We start from the raw sequence: 12,154 nt of genomic DNA on the forward strand, positions 1-12,154 counted from the left end.
GGGACTATGAGGAGCAGGCTGTATGAGAGGGGACTATGGGGAAAGTGGGGGGACTATGAGGAGCAGGCTGTATGAGAGTGGACTATGGGGAAAGTGGGGGGACTATGAGGAGCAGGATGTATAAGAGGAGACTATGGGGAAAGTGGGGGACTATGAGGAGCAGGCTGCATGGGAGGGAACTATGGGGAAAGTCGGGGGCTATGAGGAGCAGGCTGTATGAGAGGGACTATGGAGAAAGTTGGGGATTAGGAGGAGCAGGCTGTATGAGAGGGGACTATGGGGAAAGCGGGGGGGATTATGGAGAAAGTGGAGGGACTATGAGGAGCAGCCTGTATGAGAGGGACTATGGAGAAAGTTGGGGATTAGGAGGAGCAGGCTGCATGAGAGGGGACTATGGGGAAAGTGGGGGGACTATGAGGAGCAGGCTGTATGAGAGGGGACTATGGGGAAAGCGGGGGGATTATGGAGAAAGTGGAGGGACTATGAGGAGCAGGCTGTATGAGAGAGGACTATGGGGAAAGTTGGGGATTAGGAGGAGCAGGCTGCATGAGAGGGGACTATGGGGAAAGTGGGGGGACTATGAGGAGCAGGCTGTATGAGAGGGGACTATGGGGAAAGCGGGGGGGATTATGGAGAAAGTGGAGGGACTATGAGGAGCAGGCTGTATGAGAAAGGACTATGGGGAAAGTCGGGGCTATGAGGAGCAGGCTGTATGAGAGGGGACTATGGGGAAAGTGGGAGGACTATGAGGAGCAGGCTGTATGAGAGAGGACTATGGGGAAAGTGGGGGGACTATGAGGACCAGGCTGTATGAGAGGGAACTATGGGGAAAGTGAGGGGACTATGGGGAAAGTGGGAGGACTATGAGGAGCAGGCTGTATGAGAGAGGACTATGGGGAAAGTGAGGGGGCTATGGGGAAAGTGGGAGGACTATGAGGAGCAGGCTGTATGAGAGGAGACTGGGGAAAGTGGGGGACTATGAGGAGGAGACTGGGGAAAGTGGGGTACTATGAGGAGCAGGCTGTATGAGAGGGAACTATGGGGAAAGTGGGGGACCATGAGGAGCAGGCTGTATGAGGGGACTATGGGGAAAGTGGGGGATTATGAGGAGCAGGCTGCATGAGAGGGGACTATGGGGAAAGTGGTGGAACTATGAGGTGCAGGCTGTATGAGAGGACACTGGGGAAAGTTGGGTACTATGAGGAGCAGGCTGTATGAGAGGGAACTATGGGAAAGTGGGAGGACTATGAGGAGCAGGCTGTATGAGAGGAGACTGGGGAAAGTTGGGTACTATGAGGAGCAGGCTATATGAGAGGGGACTATGGGGAAAGTGGGGATCCATGGGGAGTTCTCTGTGAGAAGAGGGATTATGGAGCGTGTGGGGGACATTAGGGAGTGGTCTGTGAGTAAGAAGTTTTGGGTAAATTGGGGGACCATAGTGGGTGTTCTGTGAGAGAAGGGATTATGGAGAAAGTGGGGGAACCATGAGGAGTGGTCTGACAGAGGGAACTATGGGAACAGTGGGGGGACTTTGTGGAGGGGTTTGTGAGAGGAGGGACTATGGCGAAGTGGAGGAGGAGGGGAGTGGTCTGTAAGAGATCAAAGACTTGGGGGACAGTCTGTAAAAGTGGGGGGACCACAGGGAGCAGTCAGTGAATGTGAGGAGTGTAGGGAACCATGGTGAGCAGTTTGTGTGAAATGAGAGACAATCGGGATCAGAAGGTGAGAGGAGCAGTCAGGTGTTCACCATGTAGATTAATGGCAGAGTGTAGGGCCTGTGATGTGATGAATATAAAGGTGTCTGCACTGTTACATCATGATGTTCTTTATGGGGGTCTGTCTGATAAGTGACAGTGAGCCCTGGACCCACACGTACAAGCCCCCTGCCCCCCAATTCTACATTACCCACAGCTATAAGACCCCTGCATAGTTCTTATTACCCACAGGTGGAAGCCTCCTCCCATCCCCCAATTATCCACAGGTACAAGCCCCCCGCACACAGCCCCCTCCCCTGTACAAGACGGTGTGACTTAAACCCCGGCAGTGCCGCATCCCTCCCCGGAGACGTCACGTGGTGTCACCACAGCCAATAGGAGGCCTCCGCCCCACAGGTACGAGATTCAAACTGCTCTCGTCTCCTGGAGACCCAGCAGCACCGGGGAGAGGCGGCCGGGCCGCACCGGGGACATGGAGCACCGCATCATAGGCCCGGGCCCGTACAGAGCGACCAAGCTGGTGAGAGCTGCGTCACCTCCGGGCTCTGCCTGGTGTGGGGGATGGAGCCGACTCCTCGGGAGGCTGCATGGGAATGGCTGCTGTCCGCTGTTCTAGTGCACATTCCTATGCAGCGTCCTGACGACTGTACACTGAGCTGTGGTGACGTCACTGCATTCATTTATATAGAGGAACGCGCTGTCCCCTGTAGTCAGGAGCAGGTGTGGGGGGGCAGCACTCTGTGATATTCCATAGTGTCAGGTCTGCTCTGGCTGCAGAGTCGCAGATTGTGGCAGACTGGGCAGTGTGAACGTAACCCTTGGGCCCAGGTTCATCATTTGCAATTTCTTGAGGTTACTTTACTACTTTTTATTTATTTTTTCCTTGTGGCGTTTGATGACGTTTTGCACTAGTTTCTTTAAACTGGTGCACAAGGTTCATGAATTTGACACCAAATCATAAATGCTCTGTACTAGTCAGATGTGATGAATTTGTCTAAATCCTATGAATACACAAAGATGTCAGGGAAAAATAATAATAAAAAAAAAAAAAAGTCTTAAAGTGGAGATAACTGTATAATGCCACCCCCACCACTGTTTGGCCGCTTTCTGACAATGTACAGTGAATACAGAAAGTTGTACAAGTTGGGTAAAACTGGTATGAAAACGCCAAAAGTTGCAAATCTTTTGAACAAAAAAAATGTATATGTATGTGTGTATATATATATATATATATATATATATATATATATATATATATATATATATATTAGTACAGACCAAAAGTTTGGACACACCTTCTCATTTAAAGATTTTTCTGTATTATCATGACTTTGAAAATTGTACATTCACACTGAATGCATCAAAACTATGAATTAACACATGTGGAATTATATACTTAACAAAAAAGTGTGAAACAACTGAAAATATGTCTTATATTCTAGGTTCTTCAAAGTAGCCACCTTTTGCTTTGATGAATGCTTTGCACACTCTTGGCATTCTCTTGATGAGCTTCAAGAGGTAGTCACCGGAAATGGTTTTCACTTCACAGGTGTGCCCTGTCAGGTTTAATAAGTGGGATTTCTTGCCTTATAAATAGGGTTGAGACTATCAGTTGTGTTGTAAAGAATTCTAATGGATACACAGCTGATAGTCCTACTGAATAGACTGTTAGAATTTGTATTATGGCAAGAAAAAAGCAGCTAAGAAAAGAAAAACGAGTGGCCATCATTACTTTAAGAAATGAAGGTCGGTCAGTCAGTCCGAAAAATTGGGCAAACTTTGAAAGTGTCCCCAAGTGCAGTTGCAAAAACCATCAAGCGCTACAAAGAAACTGGCTCACATGAGGACCGCCCCAGGAAAGGAAGACCAAGAGTCACCTCTGCTTCTGAGGATAAGTTTATCTGAGTCACCAGCCTCAGAAATCGCAGGTTAACAGCAGCTCAGATTAGAGACCAGGTCAATGCCAAACAGTTCTAGCAGCAGACACATCTCTTCAACAACTGTTAAGAGGAGACTTTGTGCAGCAGGCCTTCAAGGTAAAATAGTTGCTAGGAAACCACTGCTAAAGACAGGCAACAAGCAGGAGAGACTTGTTTAGGCTAAAGAACACAAGGAATGGACATTAGACCAGTGGAAATCTGTGCTTTGGTCTGATGACTCCAAATTTGAGTTCTTTGGTTCCAACCACTGTGTCTTTGTGCGACGCAGAAAAGGTGAATGGATGGACTCTACATGCCTGGTTCCCACCATGAAGCATGGAGGAGGAGGTGTGATGGTGTGGGGGTGCTTTGCTGATGACACTGTTGGGGATTTATTCAAAATTGAAGGCATACTGAACCAGCATGGCTACCACAGCATCTTGCAGTGGCATGCTATTCCATCTGGTTTGCATTTAGTTGGACCATCATTTATTTTTCAACAGGACAATGACCCCAAACACACCTCCAGGCTGTGTAAGGGCTATTTGACCAAGAAGGAGAGTGATGGGGTGCTACGCCAGATGACCTGGCCTCCACAGTCACCAGACCTGAATCCAATCGAGATCGCTTGGGGTGAGCTGGACCGCAGAGTGAAGGCAAAAGGGCCAACAAGTGCTAAGCATCTCTGGGAACTCCTTCAAGATTGTTGGAAGACCATTTCCGGTGACTACCTCTTGAAGCTCATCAAGAGAATGCCAAGAGTGCGCAAAGCAGTCATCAAAGCAAAAGGTGGCTACTTTGAAGAACCTAGAATATAAGACATATTTTCAGTTGTTTCACACCTTTTTAGTATATAATTCCACATGTGTTAATTCATAGTTTTGATGCCTTCAGTGTGAATGTACAATTTTCATAGTCATGAAAATACAGAAAAATCTTTAAATGAGAAGATGTGTCCAAACTTTTGGTCTGTACTGTATGTATGTGTATATATATATATATATATATATATATATATATATATATATATATATATATATATATATATATATATATATATTTATTTTTTATTTTTTTTTTTTTTAAATTTTTTTTCATAGTGATTTATGCTAGAATTCTGCTGAAACTGTTTTTGATGAATTGAGGTCATTGTTCTTACAGGAGCTGAGAACAGCTGGTCAGCGGGGGGGTGCCGTGTGTCGGCCCTCCGATCAGATATTAATGATCCATTATACCTATCAATCAATATCTTAAAGGACCTTGTCTCATGTTATTAAATGGGTAAAATTGCAAAGTGAAACAATATGTACTGTACCTCTTATTAATACTCTCTCCATTTCCATAACTTTATCATAGATTGTAGGGGCCTCACTCCTTTTTGGTATCTGATTTATGTGTTATTCTGTAATGTCTTTATTGTCTGTACTAGTCCTCTCTAAAATGTAAAGTGCTGTGGAATATGTTGGAAAATTATTATTATTGTTTAGTGCTGGTTTCCTAGGCAAGGAGGTCATGCTTGCAAGCGACGCTCTGAAGGTGGCCGGATGCGGGCAGCTTTGGTCCTCCTGCGCTCCTCTGATGCTGCAAAGCTGTAGTTCAGACCAGGAGCACCACCATGTCTCTGGCCTGAAGTTTATTCCTTCCCAATGTACATGAGGATATTTATACTTGTCGTATAAGTTGGGTGAAAGTTTGCCAAATCCAGCAATTTTGGTAGACTTGTCCATCTAACTAATGCGTGTGGGCCTTCTGATCAAAGATATTGATATGATGGATTGGGCATGTTGGCTTTCAACTTACTTTATCCTTTGTCTGCAGGAAATAAGCCACCGACAGGTGTCGAGATGCAGTTTATGCCTCTCTCCCCATTATGCGGGCTTTGGGGATTGCAGGGAAAAAGTTGTGGGTGAACAGGCTGTATGGACACGGTGTCATATGCCTTATTGACAGTAAGTTAGTAGGTGGTCTTGCACCTGTTAAGTTCCCCAAGATCATAGGATCAGTTCGTTCAGTTTTGCCGCTCATACAATCCTCTGACGGCCGTCCTTCTATGTTGATGAAATGTTCAAGGGGTGGAGGACACTTCTCTGTACCAGTTGTGGTTTGGTGATTTCCTGTTGCTAATTGTACACTGGTGTCTCCACAGATTCTTGGCTGTTCTTCTGCTGTGAATCCTCCACTTCTCCTGTTACAAGTTCTAGCACGTTGCTAGTGTTTCATGTATTGTGTAGACTGTACAGGAATGTGTTTTATTAGACTAATGCCTCCTTACAGGTTGATTGACCCACTTATGTGTCAGTGTAAAAATATCCCCCCAAAAAATTGTATCATGAGGATTTTACTTAAATCTTGGATAATACCACAGAAGTGCCGCACCCTAAGTTCACATAGATATCCTGCTCTAACAAGAACTATAGTGATATTCATCCTCTGGCAGTAAACAGGAATAACCCCATTAACTGACAGCAAAGGGACATCTTAGAAAAAAGTGAGACTTTTTAATTTCTGCAGTGATTAACCGATCTGCCTTTTTAATAACCTGATTAAACACAGAATAGCCCCCCCCCCCCCCCCATATACAAAAATGCGTTGGGTGTGGGATGTATTCTATAGCGGACATCCTGCAGGGTCTCCCGTGATCAGTGTAGCATCAATCATGGCCCTTTAACCCCCTTGATGCTGCTGTAAATAGCGACAACGGCATCTAGATGGGTTATCAGCTGGATGAGGCTCCATCTTTAACGATCAAGTAACGGCCACAGCGTCTACCGGCCATGGTGGCTTGTTAGAATGTTAGCATGATTTTAATGAAAATAATATAGGTATTCGTTCCGTGTTGCAGTAACTCCTGCACCTGAAAAAGTTAAAATAATAAAAAAAAACGGTATCACCTTTGGGCGACGTCCAATATATAAGCCCCTCAAAGTCACTACAAAACTGAACAGGTCATTTTTAACCGCTTCCCGACCGCCCACTGTAGATAAACGTCCGCGCTGCCTGGGCTCTGTGCAGCGCGGACGTTTAAAAACGGTGGGTGGTCCCGCAGCGCCCAGGGTCCTGCAAGCGCTGCAGGAGTGGTGCAGAGCGATGGCTCTGACAGGGAACATCATCGGGACCTGATTGGATCAGGTCCCAGTGATGTTAACCCTTTGCTGTCTTCTATATGCCGCGATCTATAGTGATCGCGGCATATAGAAGACAGCAGGAGGAGAGGGGGTCGTCCACTTACCTCTCCGACGACCCCTGATAGCATCCAGGACCTTGGGTTGCTATGGCAGCTGGAGGTCACATGACCGCCTCCAGCTCTGCCATATATGGTGTCCTGCCTGGCTCAGCCTGCAGCCTGCAGCTGAAGCCAGGCAGGAGACTCTGACTGTGAAGTCAGTGAAGATCTCATGTAATGTAATACATGTCTATTACATTACATGAGATCAGGGATCAGAAAAATAAAAATTAATGTCCCATACAGGGACTAAGTAAAAATGTAAAAAAAAAATGTTTTGAAACTGTCAAAAAAAAAATACAAAATTAAAATAAATTATTAAACCGATAAATCCGTATATTTATGCAAAAATAAAAAAAGTACACATATTTGGTATTGCCGCGTCCGAAACAACCCGAGCTATAAAACTGTCACAATAATTAACTCCTTCTGTGCCCACCGTAATAAAAATAAATAAAAAACGGAGCAGAAAACTATGCTTTTTCCTCATATCGCCAAACAAAAAGTGGAAAAAAATGCGATCAAAAAGCAAAATGGAAATAAAAATGGTACCGCTGAAAACGTCATCTTGTTCCGCAAAAAAAAAGCTGCCACACAGCTCCATCAGCCGAAAAATAAAAGTTATAGCGCTCAGAATAAAGCAATGCAAAAAAAATATTTTTTCTATAAAATTGTTTTATTGTGTAAAAGCGCCAAAACATAAAAAAAATATACAGTAAGTGTAGTATCGCTGTAAACGTACTGACCCGAAGAATAACGCTACCTGATCACTTTTACCACACGCAGAACGGCATAAAAAAAAACCTCAAAAAACAATTCCTGAATTGTTGGTTTTTGTTAATTTTACCTCCCAAAAAACGGAATAGAAAGCGATCAAAAAATGTCCCGTACCCAAAAATGGTACCAATAAAAATGTCAACTCGTCCCGCAAAAAACAAGCCGTCACATGACTGTCGGCCGAAATATGGAAAAATTATAGCTCTCAAAATATGGCGATGCAAAAACTAGATTTTGCAAAAAAAAAAAGCGTCTTAGTGTGTGACAGCTGTCAGTCATAAAAACCCGATATAAATCTGGTATCTCTGTAATCGCACCGACCCGAAGAATAAAGTAATCTAATCAGTTATATCACACTAGGAACGGCGTAAAAAAATAAATAAAACCAATTCTTCACCTGCTACTGATTTGTTTATTATGTCTCCCAAAGATTGCAGTATGGCTCGGCACAGATTTATCCTGCGCTCTGCGCTGAGCACTTGCGCCAGAGTTTCCGTGTAAATCTCTGAAATATGTGATTCAGCCGGAACCCATGATGGAAGATTCCCTGTAATGAGGCAGATATAGGCCACTGTGGACGCCGTCTAGCCTGGGATCCCACGGTGTCATTTGTTTTAGGCGTGCATAAAAGTGCGGTTGGCCACAGTTTTGTGCACTTCTGAAAAAAAGGACACCGCTAAACAGAGGCCAGACGGAGTCCAGAGTAACTCTGCTGCCTCATTACAGTGAATGGATCCTGCAGGGGTTTCATCTGAATTACATCACTTGGAAATTTAGATGGAAACCCTGATGTAAGTGCTCAGCCTAGAGCGCCGGATAAATGTTACGTAAAATGTTCCCAATAAAAGCTTCAACTCAGTCCTCAAAAAAAGCTAGTTCCCACTCAGGTCCGTCATCTGTTAAAAATATAAGGGACTTCCAAGTTACTGGTAGCAGAAAGGCTCTGGAAAAGCAAAATGGCCCTTGCCCCCCAAAAGAAATTAAGAAAATTTTGTGCTCCCAAATCCAAATGCCTATTCTACAATAATTTGTTCTCCAATTGTCAAATAGCACTCCGTCCCCCCCAGATCTCGCCGTATGGCTGAGCGGTACGATACAGCCACATAAGGGGTATTGCCACTTTTAGAAGAAATTGTGTGACACATTTCGGCACCATTTTTACCCATTGCCCTGTGTGAAAATGTAAAATCTGAGGGTAAAACATTTTTTTGTGGTAAAAATATAATTATGCTTTTTTCACTGCCCAATGGTATAAAATTAAAAAATACTCACTACTTCCCTAGATGAATTCCTTGAGAGGTGTAGTTTACAAAATGGGGTCACTTGTGGGGTTTCTGCTGTTTCGGCATGTCAGCGACTCTTCAAATGTGACATGGTGTCTGCAACCTATCCCAGCCAACATAGCGCTCCTTTCTCTTCCGAACCCTGCCGTACACCAAAGCAGTGGTTTTCCCCCACATATGGGGTATCAGCGTACTCAGGAGAAATTGCACAACAAATTTCATGGTACAATTTATCATGTTACCCTTATGATAATGCAAAATTAGGGAATGAAAAACATTTTTTGTGGGAAAACTGTGAAAATTTTATTTTTATGGCTCAATATTATAAACTTCTGTGAAGCAGCTGGGGGTGCAAGGTGCTCTCCACACATCTAGATAAGTTCCCTAAGGGGTCTAGTTTCCAAAATGGTGTCACTTGTGGGGGGTTTCCACTGTTTAGGCACATCAGGGGCTCTCCAAATGCAACATGGCGTCCGCTAATTATTCAAACAAATTTTACATTCAAAAAGTCAAATGGCGCTCCTTCCCTTTCAAACCCTGCCGTGCGCCCAAACAGTGGTTTTCCCTCACATATGGGGTATCAGCGCGCTCAAGAGAAATTGCACAAAAAAAATTGGGGTCCATTTTTTCCTGTTACCCCTGTGAAAATAAAAAAATTGGGTCTAAAGTAACCTTTTTGTGAAAAAAGTTAAATGTTAATTTTTTTTTCTTCCACATTCCAAAAATTCCTGTGAAGCACCTGAAGGGTTAATAAAGTTCTTGAATGTGGTTTTGAGCACCTTGAGGGGTGCAGTTTTTAGAATGGTGTCATTTTGGGGTATTTTCTGTCATAAAGACCCCTCAAAGTGACTTCAAATATGATGTGGTCCCTAAAAAAATGTTTTTGTAAATTTTGTTGGAAAAATGAGAAATCGCTGGTCAACTTTTAACCCTTATAGCTCCCTAACAAAAAAAAATTTTGGTTCCAAAATTGTGCTGATGTAAAGTAGACATGTGGGAAATGTTATTTATTAACTCTTTTGTGTGACATATCTCTCTGATTTAAGGGCATGAAAATTCAAAGTTTGAAAATTGCAAAATTTGCAAAATTTTTGCCAAATTTGCATTTTTTTTTTTTCACAAATAAACGCAAGTGATATCAAAGAAATTTTACCACTATCATGAAGTACAATATGTCACGAAAAAACAATCTCAGAATCAGGGGAATCCGTTGAAGCGTTCCAGAGTAATTACTTCATAAAGTGACAGTGGTCAGAATTGAAAAAATTGGCCTGGTCACAAAGGCAAAAACAGGCTCTGGTGCGAAGTGGTTAAAGAAAAATCTTGTAAATGTTCTGCAAAAAATAAATTGTCGCTAAAGTTTTAACACTTAACGTCTAATCAAAATAAAAGAACATTTGAAAAATGATTTACATAAAGTAAACATGGGAAATTGTATTAACTTTTTGTGCTGTATAACTGTCTGGTTTAAGGATCTAAATAATCAAAGTTGGAATGTTGCAAATGTTTACATTTTTTTTGTCAAATTTATGATGGCTTTTTTATGTTTATTTATAAAAATATCGCCCTAAATTTACTACTAACATAAACTAAAATAACTCACTGTGATATGTTGCAACATTGCAGAGTTATTTCTACATAAAGTAACACGTCAGTTTTCATAAATTGGGCTGGGTTAAAGTGGTAGTTCGGTCTAAAATGACAAGTCTGCAGTCGCTCCATGTGACTGCAAACTTGTGAGTCCTCCCAACGCACTCAATGCACGCTGTAAGGATTCGCTGGTGTCGGCATCGGGAATGGCGGCCACGTTACCACAAGTATGCGATATGCATACTCCCGGCCAGAACCGGAATAGACAGTTTCCGGCACGCTCAACACAAGTGCATTGTGCAAGGGTGGAAAAGGTATGCATATCACATACTTGCGGTAACGTAGCCGCCATTCCCGAGGCCGACGTCAGCGAATCCTTACATCAAGCACTGATAGGATTCACAAGTCTGCAGTCACATGGAGTGAATGTAGACTTGTAATTTTAGACCGGACAACCCCTTTTAAAGATTTGTCACAGAGGGGGTTTTGCACTCATTTTTCGCAGTATGTGTGTGATTCCTGGTTGTGCATCTGTTGGGACCCCCACTGATCCCGAATTTATGGGTCCTAAAGCGCGGCAGCCACCACTCCTGTCACTTTTATGGGATTTAAGTGTCTGGTGTCTTCATCAGCCAAATATAAGTGAATAGAGCATCACACAGGGGTCTTTGTATTCCCACTACTCCAATGCTGATGTTCTGGTGGTTTCCATTCATACCTAGTTTCTTGGAGTCATGACACGCTGTGCCTGTATGCAACCCCTGCAGCCAACACACACACACACTTATCTATCTATCTATCTATATATATTATTATTTCTTAAACTCTTGAACAACATTTAAGTTACCATATTTTAGGCAAAAAAAAAAATCCCTTTGAAAAAAATGTAAAAAAAATAATCCTGGCAGAAAACAGTTTCCCCATACTATGTGTTTTTATACAATAGTGTCTTAAAAGGAATGGTAAACATTTTTCTTCCCATATACTGCTTGGCACATGTAGATTAGTCTGACATATAACTGATGAGTTCATCCTGCTTATCTTTACAGCACACCCACTATATAAACCATAGTGACCCTTGCCTCTAACAATATTTGTTCCCTGACCCTTCTGATGTCTGTGTATACACGGCTCCACAAGCATTGTATACATTGAGTCTCCTTTGTATATGCCATTTATACACTGATCCAGCAAACTATATTTTATTATAAGCTGACCAATACCTTCTAAGGACAGGCTCTCTGAAGCAATCATTTCCCAGAGTAACGAGATCACCATATCCAAATAGCCTTTCCAGAGAGAAAAAGAAAGAGGGCAAGAACTCTAGTGCCGCCTATTGGAAGTAGGAATCTTAAAAGCCAATAATAATATTATAATAATAATTATTATTATTATTGTGCCATTTATTCCATGGTGCTTTACATGTGAAAAGGGGTATACATAATAAAAACATGAACAATTCAAGTCACCAACTGGTACAGGAGGAGAGATGTCCCTGCCCTGAAGACTTACAGTCTACATTATTAACCCTTTAAAGGACATTGTCACATTAAGAAGCCAGACCAGAACCTCCATTGGCATACACGTGTTTCGGGATATTGGCCACTTCTCAGTACAAAGCATGAGAACTGGTTTGACTGAGTGTGA

At 42.9% G+C, this 12,154-nt stretch overlaps 1 protein-coding gene across 1 annotated transcript in view; it reads left to right on the forward strand.

The window, feature by feature from the left end:
- Positions 1-2,066: 2,066 nt before the first annotated feature.
- The window catches only part of DEPDC1B (DEP domain containing 1B), a 71,302-nt gene continuing 61,214 nt past the window's right edge, over positions 2,067-12,154 (forward strand). The window contains exon 1 of the mRNA XM_073680267.1: positions 2,067-2,235. Within this exon, the coding sequence (XP_073536368.1) occupies positions 2,188-2,235 (48 nt within the window). The 5' untranslated portion in view covers positions 2,067-2,187. The remainder of the gene's footprint in view (positions 2,236-12,154) is intronic.

Source organism: Phyllobates terribilis, unplaced genomic scaffold (genome assembly GCF_046119375.1).
Source record: "Phyllobates terribilis strain yellow unplaced genomic scaffold, ASM4611937v1 Scaffold_1__5_contigs__length_1240528914, whole genome shotgun sequence".
In the NCBI taxonomy this organism is placed as follows: domain Eukaryota; kingdom Metazoa; phylum Chordata; class Amphibia; order Anura; family Dendrobatidae; genus Phyllobates; species Phyllobates terribilis.